This window comes from Xenopus laevis, chromosome 3S (assembly GCF_017654675.1).
Source record: "Xenopus laevis strain J_2021 chromosome 3S, Xenopus_laevis_v10.1, whole genome shotgun sequence".
In the NCBI taxonomy this organism is placed as follows: Eukaryota; Metazoa; Chordata; class Amphibia; order Anura; family Pipidae; genus Xenopus; species Xenopus laevis.
Window position 1 is genome coordinate 22764055 of NC_054376.1, and position 22823 is coordinate 22786877.

The following is a 22823-nucleotide window of genomic DNA, read 5'->3' on the forward strand; positions in this document are numbered from 1 at the left end:
CTCTCTCTCTTTCTCTCTCTCTTCAACCCAGTCATCAGATTTTGTTTTGTATTGGAGTCATCTCATTTATAGTTTGTTTAAACGTTAACTAATCTGTTTTCTGGTGTCACTGTATGTACGGTATGCCTATAGTCCTGCGGATAGGGATGACATATCAGAATTTTCAAAAGCATTTTAGTTTCTGATTTAATGATTCGTTTTCCAGATATCGGATCTTTCCTTAATTTGCATCTTCATACATTAAGTCTACTAGAAAATCCTGTAAACATTAAATAAACCCAATAGGCTGGTTTTGCTTCCAATAAGGATTAATTGTATCTTAGTTTGGATAAAGTACAAGCTACTGTTTTATTATTACAGAGAAAGGTAATGATCTTTAAAAATTTTGATTATTTGGATGCAGTGGAGTCTATGGGAGATGGCCATCCCCTCATTTGGCGGTTTCTGGATAATGGGTTTCCTGATAACGGATGCTATACCTGTGATATAACAAGTGCTTGTAAAATCAACTTAGATAAGGGAAGGAAGAGCGGCTTTATCATAGAAACATTCAGCTATATCAAGGGAATAATTTTCTGAATTTTTTTTAGATTTACTGCTATACATAATAATGTTTAAGGAATTGATCTTAAAGGGGTGGGTCATCTTTATACTTTTAATAAGTTTTTTAATTATTTGCCTTTTTATTCTGACTCTTTATTGCTTTTAAAAGTGGGTCAATGACCCCATCTAAAAACAATTGCTCTGCAAGGCTACAAATGTACTGTTAATGCTACTTTTTATTAATCATCTTTCTATTCAGTCTCTTGTTCAAATCAATGTATGGTCGCTAGGGTAATTTTGGCCCTAGCAACCAGACTGCTGAAATTGCAAACTGAAGAGCTGCTGAATAAAAAGCTAAATAACTCAAAAACCACAAATAATTAAAACTGAAAATCAATTGAAAATTGTCTCAGAATATCACTCTCTACATTATACTACACTTTAAAAGGTGAACAACCCCTTTAAAGTCATTTTATTCACGAGCATTAAAAGTGTCCATTTGGTATAATAATAACATTAGCCATATAACACATTTGACATACGGTAAGTAGACATACATGCATGCATATTTTCTTATATATACACACTTGTATACCTTATTCTTGTGCAATTAACCACTGTGGCCTCAAGAGGGCCCTATGGGTGTGGGAATACAAGTATATAGAAAACATAGCCACCTAAAGCGGATTTCCTATCCCTCAAAATGATTTGCCTTACCTGTGTTTCTTAAAAAATGGTCCTTGCACATTCCAGCCATGTTTAACTATTTCCTTTGCTATATTGTTATAGAAGTGGCGAGTGAGAGATGAGTGTGATAATGGATTTAGGGCAATGGCACACAGCATTTTGCAATCCTCAATTTCCAGCTTGGGCAGTAAAAATCCCCAAGCCGTGTGACTTGTGCTCTGATAAACTTCAGTCACTCTTTACTGCAAGTTAGAGTGATATCACCCCCTCCCTTTCCCCCCCCAACAACAGAACCATTTTTATTATTATTAACATGTATTTATATAGCGCCAACATATTGCATAGCACTGTAAATGTGATTATACAACTAAATCACATGAATTATATATATAGAACATATGGAGTTACATACATCACAATCAATACCGGTACAAAAGGTGAGGAAGGCCCTATGCAAAAGAGCATACACCCCTAAGGGAAGGGTGTAATACACAAGGTGTGGGAGTGGGCAAGATTGAATTAAGTGATTAAGTGGGTGAGAAATGTGGTACTGTATGTGGTGTTGCGTTTGGTAGTTGAGCAGAGTGAGGGTAGGGTTCTCGAAAGAAGTGCGTTTTAAGAGATTTCTTGAAAGCAGAAAGGTTGGGAGAAAGTCGGACAGACCGTGGGAGAGAGTTCCAGAGGAGGGGTGCAGCCTTTGCAAAGTCTTGAATGCGAGCATGTGAGGAGGTAATGAGAGAAGAGTTGAGTAGCAGGTCAGTAGAGGAGCGTAGTAAGTGGTTGGGTGAGTATATAGAGATGAGTTCAGAGATGTAGGGTGGGGCAGAGTTATGAAGTGCTTTGAATGTTAGAGTCATTAATTTGAATTTGATTCTGAAAGGTATCGGAAGCCAGTGCAGGGATTGACAGAATGGCGTGGCAAAGGAGGTGCGGTTGCTGAGGTGTATGAGCCTCGCAGCAGTGTTCATTATGAACTGGAGAGGTGACAGTCTCTGGAGGGGAAGGCCAATTAAAAGAGAGTTACAGTAGTCTAGACGGGATATGACGAGAGAGTGAATAAGGATTTTGGCAGCATCTTGGGTGATAAATGATCGTATTTTGGATATGTTCCTTAGGTGGAAGTGACATGATTTAATAAGTGACTGGATATGAGGAGTGAATGACAGGGCAGAATCTAGGATAACCCCAAGGCACTTGGGGAGAGGGGGTGATAGTGGAATTGTTAGCTATGATGGATACTTCCGGGATGTTACTGGTAAACCTCTCTAAAACGGAAATGGTTCTCTTTCCTCCAACTAACGTTGGAGGAAAGAGAACCATTTCCGTTTTAGAGAGGTTTAATTTAAGGTAGCGTTGCAACATCCAGGTAGAGATAGCGGACAGGCAGGAGGTGCACAATAGGAAGGTAACCAGAAAACAGCTCCCTAACACAAGATAGCTGCCTCGTAGACCTCAGAACAGCACTCAATAGTAAAAATCCAGGTCTCACTGCGACAAATTCAGTTACATTGGGTAGGAGAAACAACAGCCTGCCAGAAAGCAGTTCCATTCTAAAGTGCTGGGTCTTTCTGAAAGCACATGACCAGGCAAAATGACCTGAGATGGTGCCTACACACCAATAGTACAACTAAAAAATACACTTGCTGGTTCAGGAATGAAATTTTATATTGTAGAGTGAATTATTTGCTGTGTTAACAGTGTAATTTAGAAATAAAAACTACATCATAAAAATCACAACAGCACAACAGATTCCCTTAAACTATTCTACCCAGAGCCTCAAATTTCTATCCTGACCTTGGATGTTATCAGGTTCCTTCCTCAGAGGTCAATGTCAGCCTAGTTTTATTCTCCCTGCTAAACTGCTACACTCTTGATCTTTAATCCTCAACAAAGTTTCATCCTGTTTGAAAATGAGATTAGTGCTGTTTGTGACTGCTGAACTGCTTCAGAAAGTGGATTAACCCTTTCAATGCAAGGGACACCAATTATGGCCCACGAGACCAGGACCAAAAGGATCTGTATTTACAGGGAATAAAGTACATATACAAGTACATAAGTAAATATTAGTATATTACAAGTCACTAGAAATCATCTCTGAAGTGCAGACTTGTAGTGCAAGTGTACACAAAGCTGTGTGTGTAATTTTAAGAGGGTCTTGCACCATTACATGCCATCTCCTTGCACATACAAATACTTGCAAGAGCACCAATACACCGGCATGAGTGACCATTGCTTTTGAACAGCAAACAACTCAGTTGCCAATTTCTACCATTCAGTATGAGGCTTCTTGTTTGGACAAGCTTCCAGGCTCTCTGCAATGCTGCATAAATACCCTTACAGGGCTGCAGCTAAAGCATTCAAATGGGCCTAATCCCGAAAAGACAGGTTTACATTTTTATTTATTTATTACATTTAGAGTATTTAACCATAACCTACAATACACAACCCATCCTAAAAAAACGCATGGTTTAAAAGTTTGACCTTAAGATTAAGTGCTATATACACATGAAACGCGTAAGGCTGTTGTAAAAATGGTATTAATAAAGGGGTTTTTAAAACTTTTTTTAACTACTTTTTCTTGGATGGCCTGTTTTGTTAATCTTCAGTGTGCCTAATCCTTTTTGCATTTTAACACTGGCTGAGGGTCTTGGGCTAGAGCACCTGGACCACTTATAACACTGGTGACTTACTGATTTAGGATTGTGTTTCGGTGTCTCCCTTCACCTTTCCCTGGTTTTAAGGTTTCCCAACATCCTTTCTGCACCAGGTGTAGAAATGTAGGGAGTTGTGTGCTTCTCTGGCACTATTTCAGAGGGTTAGTGTAGTGAATCCTTACCCTGGTGGTCCAGTGGTGCAGCAGGGACGGCCGCCGCGCTGCTCCATGTCTGGCGCCATCTTTGATTCCTAAGGGCGCGCCTCCTTGTTATTTAAAGGCGCAGGTGCGCTGGCGTGATGATGCAAGCGCGCATTGGCGCCAAATTTGAAAAGTATAAAAAGCCTATAAAAGCCACAGGACCTTGCCCATGATAGGAGTTTGTTCTTGGTGCTTCTGTGCATTTGCTATCCTGTTCTTGAACCTGTTTTGATTCCTGTTGTGACCCCTGCCTGGCTTTTGACTATTCTGACTTCTGGATCCTGACCCCTGCCTGAATACCGACTACCTCTTCTGCTTAACCCTTCTGATTGACTTCCTGGTTTGACCCTTGCCTGCCCGGCCTGATCTGACTACTCTTTTGCCTAATGCCTTGTACTACAACCTTCTGCCCAAAGACTCTCGCTAACAGTCGTGCCCCTCTGCCTAGCCAGAACATCTAGCCTTGCACCTCTCGTTTAAGTCCTGGTGGCATCCAAGTAGCTGAGGGCTCCTCCCGAAGCCAAAGGCGGTCACACTACAAGTGAAGCACGAGCCGAGACCAGACCGTGACAGTTAGTGATGGGATTGTAGCACTGGGAACCGCACCCTTAATCTCACTAACATAACCTTAGCATTAACTGTGTCCAGAAAAGGTCCTGATCTGATTGCTACTGAGAACTTAAGCCCCATGGAAGAAAATGGTAATGGTCATGTGTATGGCTGGGCTGGTGCATTAATGAATAGATTTACAGTCCTCCAGCTGGTTAGATCCTTCAAAGACATGAACATGGCCTCAGTGAAAGAATATTGCCCCAGGCAATGACAGTTAATATAATTACAGTAAACATATGGGCTTTTCCACTGACTAGACAAGTAAAAGCAAGCCTGAGGCACTAGTGCATGTCTTTCATAGAACGCAAAATATTTACCCAAAGGGCCTTTCTCAGTAGAGTCACATATCAACCATATATCAGCACTGCCTCCACTGTCAGCAGCTGTGGAAAAATCTGAAATACTTAAGGGTTATAATTATGGGCCAGATCCCTACAGGAGAATCCAGTATGCGTGAGTCAGCACAACAGATAAACTGGGGTCATATTTGCACACAAAAAGTCTACCAGTAATAAACCTTAAAGGGATTCTATCATGATTTTTATTGTTTTCAATGTAAATAATTCATTTTACCATGTAAAATTTAATTCCTAACCCAACAAGTGTATTTTTTTAGTTGTAATATTGGTGTGTAGGCACCATCTCAGCTCATTTTGCCTGGTCATGTGCTTTCAGAAAGAGCCAGCACTTTAGGATCAAACTGCTTTCAGACAGGCTGTTGTTTCTCCTACTCAATATAACTGAAGGTGTTGCAGTGGGACGTGGATTTTTACTATTGAGTGCTGTTCTTATATCTACCAGGGAGCTGTTATCTTGTGTTAAGGAGCTGCTATCTGGTTACCTTCCCATTGTTCTGTTGTGGGGGGGGGGATGGTATCACTCCAACTTGCAGTACAGTAAAGGTTGACTGAAGTTTATCAAAGTACAAGTCACATGACTTGGGGCAGCTGGGAAACTGACAATATGTCTAGCCCAATGTCAGATTTCAAAATTCTGCTGGAGCAGCACTATTAACTGATGCGTTTTGAAAAAAATATTTTCCCATAACAGTATCCCTTTAAGGAAATAGGGAATGGCCATGAAAAATGCCAAATCCTTAAAAGCACGAGGGCCCTCCGACACCTATGCCCACTGGGAGTTTTCCTGGTATTACGGTGAGCCAGTCCAACACTGGGCCTACCTGACCAATATTTGGAAGAAAACCTCCAGTTGTCAATTGAGAAGGTTTTGAAATCTTGTTGGGAGAGAATCACATGAGCTCCTTGATGTGGTCCTTGCTCTGACTCACCCAAGGACCAAACGGTTAAATGAACCCAATGTGTCCACCTTTACAAAAAGAAGAAATGTACTCTAAAATAAACTTACATTTCCAGTTACATGCCCTCCATTAGGTCCTTTAACCTTTTGATCATGCCTCCAACCCCACTAATTATTCTTTCAGTCACCTTACCATTATCTCTTCAACTGTCTTAAGGAGTTACAGCAGGTTTGGTGGTTGGTTGGAGATGCTAAAGGATATTGACCAGCAGTTCTACATTACAAACAAGCAGCATTCCCCTACCAGATAAATTGCCATTCATATCTACAACTGCCACATCAAACAAGACCCTCATTATGCCAGGAGGACAGAAAGCCCCTTTCGAATGTTAATACCATTGTTTAAATATAAATATTAATTACATATAATTCCATATTTTATCATTTATTTTATCAGGCTGGTCAATCGTGAAATAACTCTTTGGGCTTCAAGCTACTGTAGTTAAATTCCTCAGTACGATGAGTTTGTCCTCAGTGACCCTTGATCAGTTATCTTGACACAAATTTTATAAACATTCTGAGAAGTAGACAGTTGGAGAAAGCCTGAGGGCCCACAGCATTTCTTTCATGTAGCCCTGACTTATTTTTAACCACATTTCCCAGTACATATCAGCTGTGGAATTAAATGAATACCCATGTTCCTAGCTCAAATCAACATTAATGTGACCGTTCAGAGAATTTGTTAATATTAGTTGATACTGCCATTAATACCATCTGTTGAGTCAGTGGCAATGAAGTGCTCTCAGGTTAAAGCCTTAAAACAATAGAATAACAAATAGAAATCAAGTGGGATTTCTATATCAGTATCAAGTGCTGCTGTTCTGTTTGAAAATTTTTCTAGTCTGCATTACAAATGAAGTCAATCAGTAGAACATCTGCCAACTGGCTTCTTCCTTATCTAGTTAAACTCATGGCAATTTGCAGCCAGTTGAAATGAATTCAGGACTGAACCCTGCAGCCTGGACATCTACAAAATAGGCTAAAATAGCCATGGTGCAATATCTGCATAAAAGCAAATACATTGTAAAACATACATCTAAACTAATAGCTATTTTAGTAACACAGCACATAATAACCTGCCCTATAAATAAATATGCATAAGGCACTTAGCATCCGGGGCATTTCTAAGGAAGCAGATTCCACATCATGTACCGTATGCTTTAATTGGACATGTAGAAATGTTCAAACATTTTGGTATCAAGAGCCCCATTTTCCATCCAAAATTTGGACAGGGCATCCTTTATCTTATAATTAGGTTATTATGTCAATGAAATTTGAATGGTGACCCAAATACCATTCAGGAATAGCCAAGACAGACATAAATATTTGTTCCATGTGCTTAATCTGACTGGCCTTCAGGATGCCCATGCTAAGGAAGGTATCATTCCTAAAGTTTGGAAACCACTGCACTTCAGGCTGCCCTGACCAAGGGACCAGTCCTAAAATTTGAGAACCACTGCCTTATGGAGTGTTTTTTGTTCTGATCCCATACTTGTCTTGTCTTTAACTTTGGGTTTGACTCATTGTCACTTACAATCTCATTTTTGCTTCTTGGTCTTCGTGGTCTTAGCTGTTCCCATCTTTGCAAAAGAGCTATGACTTCCATTTCATGTTTTTTTCCCAAAATGTTTTTATTTACCTTTACTTTGCAAATTTAGTTAACATATAACAAATAAATTTAAATAAAAAATTGTTAAATACAAGTCAAATTGTAAAAATCAGGAGTAAGAATTAGCATATCTAAATCTTATCAAGGTGACCATCAAGACATTTCAAATATACCTCTATCTTTCTGGGAATATGAACAACTTTGCTGTTTGCATAATGTAGGTAGTATGCAGTAGTTACTAGTATCTTTATTGTTGCATCGAGTGACTTTTTAACAGTCTGTTGAGGTGGTGACTCCTGGGGAGGCTCATAAGTAAGTTTTCTGCTCCCCGGACAGGTTTTGTGCCTCTAATTAATTCTGTTTTGTACCATGTGGTATGTTGAAAAGTTTGTATGGTTAGCTGTCTAGTTGTTGGTGGTAGAGTGTTTATGTAGGTTAGTTAGGTGTCAAAGAATGCTTTTGTGTTCTTTTCTATGTTTGTCAGAGTTTCTACCCAGTCTAAATGAAAAATATAATGTAATTTTTGTTGTACTAGAGCAGGGATCCCCAACCTTTACAACCCGTGAGCAACATTCAGAAGTAAAAGGAGTTGGGGAGCAACACTAGCATGAACAATATTCCTGGGTGCCAAATAAGTTCTGTTATTGGCCATTTAGTAGCCCCTATGTGGAATGTCAACCTACGTTAAGGCTCTGTTTGGCAGTACATCTGGTTTTTATGCAACCAAAACTTGCCTCCAAGCCTGGAATTCAAAAATAATCACCTGATTTGAGGCCACTGGGAGCAACATCCAAGCGGTTGGAGAGCAACATGTTGCTCGCGAGCTACTGGTTGGGGATCACTGTACTAGAGAGATAGGTGGGGGGACTAACTTTCCTAGCTGCCACTGCTAGTCATTCTGCTAGGGCTTTTTCTGATCTAGAAGTATTTGTGTTCAATGAAAATTTGCTAAATATAGACCAGGCAGAGGTGATATACATTGTTTTTCCAGATAAGTCTTTTCAATAACTGGCGATTTTTTGAATGGAATTTTTTGATGTGTGGACACAACCATATCCCATTTCATCTTTACATCTTTATTTAAAGGAGTACATTTTGTATCTTATTTAATGGTTGCCTGATTTTTAAAAGTTGACCTTTTCATCCCTTCAGTTTGGAATGCTAAAAAAATAGGTTGCAGGGAGATTGAATTTCAGATTCTTGGTATCATCCAGAATATAGCATTCCTCAATTACATAATGGTTTCTTCTCTTATTGGTGTTTAGTTCAAATCATAAAGAAGCACTAGCAGGAAATGTTTTCTCAATATTCAAACATATGTCAAATGCCAGTTATACACGGTTTTCATCTTTTAACAGACTGATTTTGTCCACATACCCTATCGAGTACTCAAACTATAACTACTGGGCACACACAAGGCCTCATGTACATGGCACAGGATCAGAAAGATGAGGATGTACAGGGACAAACATGGAGGCATGGATCACTTCATTGTCATAGCACCACTATCGTTTCTAGCCCAATCCTTTGTCAGGTTTTAGTCCTTATTTTCCCTAGTTCAACCTCTACTCAACTCTTAAACCCTCAGCTCACAGTCTCAGTAATTATCTCATCTTATAGGTGATGACGTGTGATGTGCTTTCTGCCATTTTAAGCATACTGTAGACAGCAACATGCTAAAAGAGTTCAACAAGCTGCGGGATAGGGGCAACCAACCTTAGGTACTCTGGCGAATCCTCTTGCCCTATCAATTGGCAGACCAGTTATGTAAATGTAATTGTTGTATAAGCTTTTAAATGCCCAGTTTGTCTCTTTGAATTCCTTTATATCATCTTCACCATCTCCAGCTATTTGCAAATCACAAGCCAGTGACACAGCATAATACTAGTGGAGTGTGACCTCAATTTGGCAATTATCTTACTGATGCAGACCCAGTGCCCAGGGACAGTTATTAAGAGACAAATCATTTAAACAATCTGCTGACTGTACAACTAGAAAAAAGCCTGAGGCACCACAACATTGCTTTCACGAGGCCCCAACTTATAGTAAACCAAAGGTCCTTTCCTTGTAGTTGAAAGCCATATATCATTACATTGTCAGCTTTAAACAAAATTACATGGCACATAACAGACCATACACCTGTTTTACACTAGACATACAACATAAAGAACGACAGTTAATGGCCCTATTACCCTCCAAAAAACACCATATCAGACTGGTAACATTTATCAAGCAAACTGAATAAACTAGTTTAAAAGGGAATTACATAGTTACATAGGACATTTGGGTTGACAAAAGACCAAAGTCATGTTAACCCCTCCAAATTACCAAATTACCCCCAGTTCATATATATGCAAATACAGTACCTACACCGACCTATCTATACATAGTATAGGTATGGGATCCGTAATCAAAAAACAAATTATCCAGAATGCTCCGAATTACAGAAAGGCTGACTCCCAAATTTGTCAAAATACAGTACCTTTTACTTGAGCCAAACTAAGATATAATTAATCCTTATTGGAAGCAGAGCTAGCCTATTAGGTTTATTTAATTTTTACATGATTTTCTTGTAAACCCCATTATGCTAGTCTTATCCTGGAGGAGTATGTTTTCTACTATCTTAAATTAACACACTCTTTGTGTGCAGCCACCAGGAAATGCCAAATGTTCCTATAGATAGTCTGCTACCTCCATCCAGAACTTAAGAATCACTACCTCCATCCAGAACTTAAGAAGCAATGGGCACTCCCAGAACATATCGTAAAATGTGGCATCTTTATGATCACTTTTGGGGCATCTGTAGGTCTAGCAAACTTCCTCAGAGTAACCAGCGTGAGGTATAGCTGGTGAGTGAATTTAAATTGGATAAGTTGGTCCCTGGTGGATTTTAGGAAATCATAAAGACCATCTGTGGCATCTTCCCAATTGTTTAAGTCCAGTGCCAGGACATCGGCCTGTCACATTTGTTGGGCTCTGTCAAATAGAGCAGGAAAGTAAACAAGCAAAGATCTATAAAGTCTATATCTTATATCTCCTATTATCCAATAGGGTCTCTTCAATCCTTTGGGTCAATATTTCTTAAGTTGACAAGTAACCTTCTGTGTTGTACTTTATCAAATACAATATCATATTCCAATCACAACCACTGCCACCCCAAATTCAAGGCTCCTGCTCACCTCCTCATAAAAAGCATTCAAATTAGTATGGTAAGAAACAAAGCTGGCATGTTCAAGTATCTGTCAAACTAATAGTTTTGAGGCTAAAACTGGATGCCTTTTTGAATAGCGGTGGCACATTAGCAACTCACACCTTTCCAGATCTTAAAGAATCCTTAAAAATTAAGTAAAGAGGTTTGCCAATCACAGAGCTAAGCTTTAGTAAGGGAGTTTAGTACCCTGGGATGAATACCATCCAGTCCTGGACCTTTGTTTATCTTTACATGTTCTCGTCTTTTTTGATTTTCACCCATCCGTCAATTGTTACATTATTAGAATTGGCATTTATTAGCTGGTTCCTCAGTTGTTTAAACTTAAAAAAATAACAGTTCAGAATATCTGCTTTTTCCCTGTTCTCATCAGCCAAATTATATCAGCCTCTCATAATAAGGGTTTCACCCCTTCTTGCTTCATTATTTTACTATTTGCATATATAAAAATAATTTTGTATTCATTTTATTCCTTATTGCATTATGCTTTTCCATCTCAACTTTAACTTGCCTGATATTTTTTTGCATGATTTATTGACCTCCTTGTATCTGATAAATCTTTCAGCTGTCCCAGATAACTTGAAAGCCTTAACAGTACATTTTCTCTTTCCCACCTCAACAATTCTGTCGAACTACAAAGGTTTTGTTTTGTGACCATGTTCCTTGCTTACAAGGGGAATATACTGACGTATATGTATAAAGCAGTATTTTAAAGACATCCCATTTTTTCATTATACTGGCAACGTCTGCATATCTCAAAAATTTGTGTTTTATTTTGTCCCTTACAGTGTCTGCAACATAATCCCAAAGGAGACCACATTATGATGAAGAGGTTGACCCACTTTCCTAAAAATTAAATAAAGTTGTTTTATTTAAGGCAATGGTTAGCTCTGCTGCCTTAAAGCGCTGGGGTCCTAGGTTCAGTTCCAGTCAGGGTGCTCTCTGCAAGGAATTTCTATGTTCTCCCCTTGTCTGCATGTTTCCCCCATCCAAAAACATATTGACGGGGCAAGCACCAATTTATAAATACTGTATGCTGGCACTGTAGAAATAAAGGATAATAAGCAGCATAAATCTCCCCATATTGCTATTATGTCAGTGCATATATGACCCCCCAAACTAAAAAATCTTCAGAATGGACCAACATGCACCATCAGCTGTGAGCATGCTAAGCCCACCAGCAACCTGGGTATAGTTATGCCACTGGGTGCAGTATCCTAATTAGAGTATATGTTGCTGCACTCCATGGTTTTACTTTATGAGATCCCTGTGTATGGAGTCATCTGCGCATCAGGCTGCTGGGTTACGACCTACATTAGCCCATTTCAGTTCTCAAACTGGTTAGACTGTTTGAAGACATGAACATGGCCCCAGTGACACACAAAGGGCCCCCAGGGCCAGTCATTATGACAGTTACTGTATATGAGCCTTCCTGCAGATCAAGGACAAGCAGAGCAGCCCAAGGCCTAGCAACTACAGTTGCAATTCTGGAAGCAGTTTGGCATTGTCTAGCTGAAATAAGCACAACTTCCCTGAAAAAGACATTTTCTGGATGGCAGCATATGTTGCTTGAAAACCTGTATATATCATTCAGCATTAATGGTGCCGGCCCAGATGTGCCAGTTCCCTATGCCATTTGCACTAATGCACCTCTATATCATCACAGATTGTTGACTTTGGTACTGGTTTTTCATTGCATGGTAGAGTTTTTGTGGATGGAGAGACTAACTGCTTTTACAGACAATGGTACTCCTGCACCCATGCAGTAATTTCCACTACAGAAGCATGCCTGTTTTTAAAGCAGTGCGTCTGAGGGCCCAAACATCACGGCCATCCAATATTAGCTTTCGGATTTGTCCCCAGCCTACAGAGATTTCCCTGGATTCTCTGAATGTTTCATGTGACTGTCTATCATAGATGATGAAATCCCTAGATTTGTTGGATTTTTACATTGAGGAGTTATTCGATATTTACCCATACAGTGGGATGTCCCTCACCAGCTTTACTTCTGAGAGACCTGCCTGAGCTGCCTTTCTGGGATCTGCTCTTTTTATACCCAGTCAAGTTACTAACCTGTTGCCAATTGGTAAATTTTTCCACTAGTTTTTATTTTTAGACATTGCACAACTTTTGCAGTCTTTTGTTACTTCCAGTGTTGGACTGGCCCACCGGGATACTGGGAAAACTCCTGGTGGGCCCAGATGTCAGTGGGCCCTCATGCTGCTAAACATTTGGCCTATTTCATGGCCATTCCCTATTTTTATGAGAACAAATAGGCTAAATATAGAAAAATAGAGTATAGTATGTAAGGAAAAGAGTTTTTGGGTGGGCCCCTGGTGTCCCAGTCCGACACTGGTTACTTCTCTCCCATCTTTTTTTAAACAAGTTGCTGACTTCAAATTTAAAACAAAAAAGTTTCTTACTTTCAATATATCATGTGGTCTTAAATTTAAATGAAATATAGGGTTTAAACGATTTGCAAATCACTGAATTCTGTTTATTTACATTCTATACAGTGTCCCAACTGTTTTGGAAATGGGGTTCTGGGGTGCATAGTGAGGCACTACCCTAACCCTCACTTTCATGGGGCACACCACACCCGGACTAGCAATTTGTGGATTCTGGCAAATGCCAAAAGGAGTACTGTAAGATGCCACTGACACACTGTCGTAGATTAGCAGAAGCAGACCCTGGGGGCCATGACCACAAGGGGTGTTTTCTTAATACAGAATATTACGGATTTCTCTGACACGATTTCCAAAATATAAAATATTGTACTTTATTTAATCCATTACAATTTGTCAGCTAAGGTACAGTGCATATATCACACTGACGAGTTTCATGCCCTAAGGCACTTCCTCAGAGTGTTACAGATTTTTTAAAAGACACAACTTTATAGCAACCGTAATTACAAACAATGCACACTATGTGATTCTTAAAGGTAGCTGGAGGATGCTGGGAGCTGTAGTCCAGTTAAAGAAAGCATTGAAAGCTGCTGCATTTCTCGCCATAGGCTTATACTCGAGTCAATACGTTTTCCCAGGGTTTTTTGGTAAAATTAGGTACCTCTGCTTATACTCGGATCGGCTTATACTCAAGTATATACAATATGTCCCTACACCATTACGTAGTGTTACAGAAAAGTCATACTTTAGCCAGACCTTGCTAACCCCTCTCCATGTTGATCCAAAAGATACATGGGCTCATTTATCTACACTGGGCAAATTTGCTCATGGGCAGTTACCTATAGCAACCAATCAGGGATTAGCTTTTTGAAGCCAGCTGCCAGTAGAACATTGAATGCAGCAATCTGATTGGTTGCCATGGGATACTGCCCATGGGCAAATTTGCCCAGTGTTGATAAATGACCCCCACATTGTCTAAAGCAAATGAAAAGGTTTATTCTAGGGATGCACTGAATCCAGGATTCGGTTCGGGATTCGGCCATTTTCAGCAGGATTCGGCCGAATACTTGTCTGGCCGAACCCAATCCGAATCCTAAATTGCATATGCAAATTAGGGGTGAGGAGGGAAATCGCGTGACTTTTTGTCACATATCAAGTAACTAAAAAATGTTTTCCCCTTCCCACCCCTAGGATTTGGTTCGGTAGGATTCGGGGGTTCGGCCGAATCCAAAATAGTGGATTCGGTGCATCCCTAGTTTATTCACCTTTAAAATTACCTTATTGGTAATATGTAGATCATTGCTTTGAGACAATTGGCTATTGGTTTTCTTTTATGGCTTTAGTTTTTTTTGTTTTTGTTTTTTATTAGCTTATTCAGCAACCTGGTTGCTAGGGTCCAAATGCATTGATTTGAATGAGAGACTGGAATATGACTAAAACGATTAGCAATAAAAGTTGCAAGAATAATAAAATCGTAGCCTGGTTGTTTTAGATGGGGAGGTCATATAAACAATATTAAATCTGGAAACAGTCAGAAAAAGGCAAAAAAAAACTAAGAAAAAAAAATTAAGGTCACATTAAGAATGAACCATTCCATAACATAAAAGTTAACGCAAAGGTGCACCACCCCATTAATAGCAAAGCTTAACAGGTAAAGGCACATAATTTGCTTGCCACTACCCTCCCAGGCACAGCATAAATACCCCTGACCTTAATCACAGTGCACCACCATGCAGATTCTGGCCACAGGATTTCACAGGCACCAGGGCCGGAACTAGGGGTAGGCAGAAGAGGCAGCTGCCTAGGGCGCAACGATTAGGGGGCGCTGGGCAGCTACCTCTTCTGCCTACCCCTAGACTGGACTCACCTGGAACTTCGCGTATGCAATACGCCCCAAACGTTCCTGCACATGCGCACCCGCACCGTTCCTGCGCATGCGCACCCGCGCCGTTCCTGCGCACCAGCGCGTGTGACGGAGGAAGAGAGGGGTCGAGCTGACAGCTGGGCTGCCTTGGGCGCCCGGCTTGCCTGGCCCGCCTCTGACAGGCACCATCTTCTTTATTCAGTCTTTTTTGGAAGTTTCGGCGCATGCGCAGTTGGAGTGAATTTCCGGTCCCGAACCACTGCGCATGCACAGTTGTCCGGACCAGAAATTCACTCCAACTGCGCATGTGCCGAAAATTATGTTAACACACGAGGCGAGTGTCTGCACAGAGGGGCGAGTAAAAAATTAGAGGCATTTACCCAGGTAGGCTTCTCCCAGGGGCGATCCTGGCCCCTCCGCCGACTGAGGCAGCAACAGAAATTTGCTCTTAAAGTACCAGAAGCAGCATTTTTGCTGCCCCCGGTACCTAGTGGGGTGCTGCCGCCTGAGGCGACAGCCTCAACACGCCTCATTGGCGAAACACCCCTGGCTTCTCCTTTTAAGGACATTGGTGGCTACAAAAGGAATACAACTACGAGAAGCAAGTTACTTCCTTGCATGGCACCATTAGTTCAACTTCATAAAAAATATGCCGACCAAAAGCTCTATGGGTAGTGACCTCCATCCTTTTGTCTCCTTTACTATAAGCATAATATAGTATTGTAACTATACTTTATAATTATTTGTATTGTATTATACTCATTTATATTTATTGTAATGACCCAGTTTCTTATACAGGTAGGGGGGATCAGTTATTCAGAAACTCATCCTCACACCCATTACTTAGTGTCCAACAAATGGGCTGAGTTTCTACAATGTCAAATATCCAATTCAGATTTGGTGAAGTCTATTTGTAATTACAATAAATTCATTATGGCGGGGAGTTGGAGGATACAACATTTTAAATGTTCTAAAGGTATCTTTTCTAGTCCTGTATCATACTGTCCCAAGTGTGACGAGTATAATGTGTCCCTTTTTCACTAACTATGGACTTGTCCAAAGATCAGTATATTTTGGAAGGAAGTTACCAGTTTTCTAAACATTAATCTGAAAATAAAAATTAAATTATCTCCAGGTTTTGCTTTGTTGCTTCTAGATGATATTAGGCTCTCTTCAAATTTTAATACAGAATTTAAGTCCCAAGAAAATAAAATATTGACAATTTTATTTTTGGCTGCCTCCAGAAAGGCTTTATTTAACTGTTGGCTACAAAATGAGTCTCCCTCATTGACAGACACAATGGCTTATATGAACCAGCTTAGTTGGCAGGAAGCTTTATTAGTAAAAACTAAAGGAAATAACTCCGAAGAATCATTTAGACGTATATGGTCTCCTTACTTTGAGTTCTGTGACTCCAATACCAGAAGTCAAATATCTGTTTCTTCAATTGTAAAATGTTCAGGGGGGGGGGGGGGGGGGGGGGTTATCTGACATTCCCAAGACAATGTGCTTTTTCTTTCTTCCTTTTCTTTTAAGAATGTCTATGCGTCCACAGGCTTAGTTAGTGATAGTTCTTGTTAGTTTCTATATTTTACATATTACTTCATTGTAAATTATACATTCTGTATAATATGTCATTGTATTAATCTTCTTATTCTGCATACTATTTGTTTCATATTGATTTTTATGGTTTATTGTGAAAACCAAATAAAAATTTCAAACCCAAAAAAAGAAAAAAAAAAAGAAACTCATCCATATAGCTCCGATTTACAGAAAGGCCATCGCCAATAGACTCCATAATAAAAAATAAAAAAAATTATTTACTTTTTCTCTGTAACAGTAGCTTGTACTTGATCCAAACCATGATATAATTCTTATTGGCAGCAAAACCAGCCTATTGAGTTTAATGTTTACATGATTTTCTAGTTGACTTCAGATATGAAGATCCAGATTACAGAGAGATCATTCTGGATAAAGGGTTCCATACTTGTACTAATTTGTTGTTCTGCTGTACAGTGCTTTGCCCTCAAGGAGCACTATACAAATAAAAATATATATTTGCATCAGAAAATATTTAAACCTAGTTATGCCAGTGATGCTTTAAAAATAAATTTAAAAAAAAAAAAAAAAAAAATTACAGCACACAGACCTCGATTTAAAAAATAATATTTATTTGGTTTGTTGGTAAAAAGGTTGAGCTAAAAGTGGTGAGAAGGAGACATCCTAAAATCATTGTGGACCTAGCCTGCAGGGCAACTGGAACATCAGTTGGTCAGTGCTAAGAGTCCCTTCAGACTTGGCAGCTGCCAGAAATCATTACATTTTGGAAAAAAGATTTTACCTGACTTGCCAAAGTATATTTTAGTTACAAGCCACTATCTCTACATCCCCATTATGTACTTGTCCCACTCATGTGCAATTCAGGCACAATGGTATGTATGTGCAGTCTCAGTAGGTGCCTCACTTCTTTCAAAAACGATCAGATGAAACCAACTGGTGGCAACTACATGACAAATATGCTCTTTTCTTTGAGATGCTGGAACTGTCCTGCTGGGCTGCAAGCACAGAAGTCACATTATGTGCACACATGGTGCACCCAACACCCTGCAAGTTAGTAGCAGCAGCAGCAGCAGATGTACCAGATAAACCATTTAAAGTGGGATGAGTTACAAGCACCTGACCTCAAGCGAGCCAGCACTGGAAGTGTTAACAGATGCAAGCTTTGCAGCCAAGCCCACAGAGTTCACCAGTAGGGTCCCTATAGGTAGCCTTTGCCTTTCCTCTCTTTGTGCAAGGAGTAATTCTCGCCATCATTGTTGTCCCAATACTCCTCCCCTGCACACCAGTAGCAGATACAGAACTCTGCCTGCTCCGTACCAACTGGAAGGGGCAATCGGAAAGAAAAAGAGTCTGTGTCCCCTCCCCCACGGGGGTCACGCAGGTAAGTGCATGGAATATTATAGTGATTGCGCCATCCATTACAGCTTACACGCAAAGTGACACGCTTTTCATAGCCAATGTTACGCACCCTCACGGTACCCGCCACACATGCCCCCTGCACAGCACATTGCTCCAAGCACACCATCTTTTGTTCAAGCTTTTCTCTGTAGCGGCTGTAGCGCTGGGTGGGTGGGCTGAAGTCTAGGGTATAAGTAGGGCTGGAGAGAGGGCGCAGGGCTCGCAGGGAAGCCAGGGCGAGTACCAGCGGTTCTTCATCAAAGAAGGCACGTGTGAAGTGTCGCACAGATGTGAGCGCCAGTCCGAGGGCATCAGCAAAAACGACATTCTTCTTGCGTGGGTCAGGGGGGCGACGGGTGGGAACCAAGCAAGGGCGGAGGGAGCCAGAGGCCGAGCAATGGAACTGGGGCTGTGGTGGGGGGCTGAGGCAGACACAGACAGAAAAGTCTCCAGGCATCTTCAGGGGAGAGAAGGGGAATGTCTAAAAAGGAAAAGAAAATAAAGTCACAATAAAAGTACAGAAAATATAGAGACCAGCTTGTATGGATAGGATGCCAGTTAGATCTGCCTTTTTGAGCCATCATGCAGGTGGCCAAATATGGCAGATCCAATGGTCAGTTAACAACTGGATCATCCAGTGAGAATATAGGACCTGTTGGGTGAGGACCATGTCAACATGCAGATTCAGGTCACACCAAACTTCATTTGCAAACTGGCCAGATACTAGACAGGCAGCACTGTACATATAAGTTGCTGACATGGGTCTGGAGTTACCAGATCAGCAGCTTTTACCAGCTGTGTATGGTCAGCACAACCGCAACTATGGAGGTAGGGGGTAAAAGGTGCAATTGAGCTAGATGGCAACTTATAACTGAGCAATGCTCGATTGGCTAGGGCAACAGCAAATAGGCAAGTTGTGCTATTGGAGTTAGATATATAAGAAGTGCATTCAAGAAGATTGTGGGGAGACAAGCCTTAGTTACTTCCTGCCAGAGCCTTGTTTATTATTATTATTAATAATAATCATTCAGGGGAAGTGACCAATCTAAAGTTATGGTTGTATTATAGTCATAGCCCCATTAAAGAAGTCATATGTTACAGAGTATGGCATTAAAAGGACATTAAAAAAAAATAATTCTAATTTAATAAAATATAACTAAGTAACTTTCCATGGTGCTTCTACTAAATTCGGTTATGGGTCTGCCCATTGCTATTCTTTCTGACTATTCGTTCTGACTTTTGAAACACTACTGCACAAACCAGTTGATTTCCAAACGCTGAAGAAGCATTGGAGACAGTGTAGGAAACGGAATATTGGCTAGAGCAGAGTTGAAAACAATGTTTCCAAAAAAGAGGTGAGGACCTCCAATAATAAAGAAGCAATTATATTAAAAATAAAAAATGTATTTAGGACATGAAGACCTAACGCGTTTCGTGCCTATTGGGGCACTTACTCTATATGAGCGTTAGGTCTTCATGTCCTAAATAAATTTTCTATTTTTCATATAATTACTTCATTATTGGAGGTCCTCACATCTTTTTTGGATACATTGTTTTGGACTTGCACCTTGGGACTGGGGTGAACTGTGAGTAAAACCTCAAAAAAAACTTGTATTTTTGATTTACTAATTATTTTTTGACTAGTACCGTATATACTTTCTTATGTGGCATCAGCACAAACCTTGTTATTATATACACGGGAGCAGAGTTGACTTTGCTATATCTGTTTCAGGAGTCAGAACCAGCAAGTGCATAAGGGACAGACATACTGTACTTTCAACTGCAAAAACTTCACCACTGCTGAAAATGAATGTATAGTAGAAAGTTGCTTAGAGCACAATTTACTTTTATTGGACTTATTTTTCACATTTAAGTTAAAAACTTTTAGTAGATTATAAAATGGCTAGTTCTCAGCCACTTTTCAATTGATCTCCTATGTTTTTTTATAGTTTAATTATTTTCCTTCTTCGGATTTTTAATGGGGTTACTGACCCCCATCTTAAAAAAAAAAAAAATGCACTGCAAGGCTACAAATATATGGTTATTGCTACTTTATATTACTCAAATTTCTATTCAGTTCCTCTCATTCATATTCCAGTTTCTTATTCAAATCAATCATGGTTTCTAGGGTAATATGGGTCCTAGCAACCGACTGCTGAATTTGCATACTGGAAAGTTGCTAAATAATTAAAAAACCAAACATAATAAAAAATGAAAACCAATTGCAAATTGTCTCAGAATATCACTCGCTACATTATTACTAAAAGTTTATTCAAAGGTCAACAACCCCTGGGGTTAAGGGGATATAAGAAGAATTCGGTTGGAACAGAGAGGAGAGAATTCTTACCTTCTTCACAAGGAATTGCACGTATTCCCTGGGGCCCCGAGAGGCAGCGGAACAGATGACCATAGATATAAGGTGGAGAGCGGAGTAAGTTGTTTACAAGGGGAAAAGATGGAAAATGCAGGCGGAGTAAAGCTCTAACAATCCCCGATTCCTCTTCCACCGGCGTGCTGCGCCTACTGAGAACTCCTTATGCTCAGTTGCAGGGAGTCAATCTCTGGCGTCACGTGACCCAGCGCAGTTGCAGCAAATCAGTCTGTTACTATAGGCAGCCAATAGGAGTGGAGCCATGGGGCAGGGTGACAGCTGAAGGGGATGAGTGGGCTCCCATATATTGCGCTTTTGTTTTAACTCTCATTGAGCTGAGTAGACTCGCAAGCAAATCTCAGTCTAATCGCGGCAGTGCTCTATTGGCACAGGCGCCATGGCCGTGTATATACCCCACCTTGACTCTGATAAACCGCGATTGGGTTTGGGTAAATCGGTGCGACATTGCAATTGTTTCCCTCCCTGTTAGGGCAATGCCACAATGTAGACTCAATTAGCGCGACATGCGCGTTATCAGGCCGCAAATAAAGTTAGCCAATAGACACTTTCTAGGGGAACGAACCCCACCCACCCATCGGTGGTTTGGAATTGTTATTGAAAGCAGCAATTCAACAGCAATTTTTATCCATTTTTGTGCTCTCTGCAGCAGGAGTCAGTTGTGTTCCATGTCTGTTAGTGGCTGGCTTCTACTAGCTAGGGTTGCCACCTGGCCGGTAAGAATGATGCTTGATGCGAATGTTATTAATAGGAAAAAACTTCAAGAATATGATATAATGGCAGGGCGATATAATCTGAACGTTTAGCCATAGGGTCGAACAATCGGATTACAGTGATGCGAATGGGTGCCGATGGGTCACAGGACTGCATCAACTAGCTGATGAGGTCCTAGATAGAAGAAAAAAATCAAACTTGCCAGATTGATACCTGACCAATTTTTGGCCTGATATTGATCGAGGGGACCCGTCAGAAGCCTCCGCACATAGGCAGATAAGATGCTGAATTGGTCTAAAGGACCAATATCAGTAGCTTTGATCTGCCCATGTATGGCCACCTTAAGTCTTCTTTTATTAGACACCCAACTTTAAAAACCACTGAAACATTGGAAAGGTCCTTAGAATTTTCTTTCAGTACACAAAGTAAAATTTTAGAAAAGGGCAACTCATCCTATTTACTACTGTAACTAATGCACACTCCAATTATGCCAAAACTTCATTCATAATCCACCCAAACATCACTCGCTGCACTCATATACTGCCATACAAGTTGATTTTTTTCATCTTGGGGCCCCCTCTGCAATGGGGCCTATAAATGTACCAGGTCTGGATGGATTTAAAATGGGCCATGGCATATTGGATACACAAAGGCCCAAACAGCTCCAATAAATAGTGGATGTCTATGTCATTTCTCAGCACCCTCCCTGCAGGCCCGGACTGGCAATCTGTCAATCCAGGCAAATGGCCGAAGGGCCGCTCAATTTACCGGTGAAATGGCAGATTGGTGCCCGCCAGAGCCGCGATTATGGTTATCGTGGCCATCTAGGCAGGGGTAGAGACTATAGAATGCACTGTGCTGCTCTGCTACTCCTTTAAAGGAACAGTTCAGTGTGAAAATAAAAACTGGGTAAATAGATAGGCTGTGCAAAATAAAGAATGTTACTAATATAGTTAGTTAACCAAAAATCTAATGTATAAAGGCTGGAGTGACTGGATGTCTAATATAATAGCCAGAATCCAACTTCCTGCTTTTCAGCTTTATAACTCTGAGCTAGTCAGTGAATTGAAGGGGGGCCACATGGTACAAATCTGTTCAGTGAGTTCGTAATTGATCCTCAGCATTCAGCTCAGATTCAAAAGCAACAGATATGACCCATGTCCCCCCCCCAAGTCTCTGATTGGTAACCAGGGTAACCAGTCAGTGTAAACCAAGAGAGCTGAAAAGCAGGAAGTAGTGTTCTGGCTATTATGTTAGACATCCAGTCACTCCAACCTTTATACATTACATATTTGGCTAACTAACTATTTTAGAAACCTTTTTTATTTTGTTTGGCCTATCTATTTACCAGGGCCGGAACTAGGGGTAGGCAGAGTAGGCACGTGCCTAGGGCGCAAAGCTGGGGGGGCGCCAGGCACGTACCTTCTCTGCTTCTTATACCCCCTAGTCCGGTCCCTGCTTCCAGATGACCGGCGTGTGTGTGCGCACTGTTCCTTTGCATCTTATTTCTGCTCATGCACACTTTCGTCTTTTTCACACATGCACGTACTTGGTTTTTCCGCGCATGCGCACCATTGTTTTTTTTGTTTTTTTCCCGCGCATGCGCACATTTGTTTTTGTTTTTTTTTTCCGCGCATGCGCATATTTGATTTTTTTTTCACGC

General features: G+C 40.6%; 1 protein-coding gene across 1 annotated transcript; it reads right to left on the reverse strand.

Annotated features, from left to right (window-relative positions):
- Window positions 1–17253: 17253 nt before the first annotated feature.
- ppp1r3c.2.S (protein phosphatase 1 regulatory subunit 3C gene 2 S homeolog) lies at window positions 17254–20567 on the reverse strand. Its single transcript, NM_001095855.1, is given in 2 exon segments — window positions 17254–18538; window positions 20405–20567. Coding segments are annotated over 2 exon segments (744 nt in total). The 5' UTR covers window positions 20468–20567; the 3' UTR covers window positions 17254–17857.
- Window positions 20568–22823: the final 2256 nt, after the last annotated feature.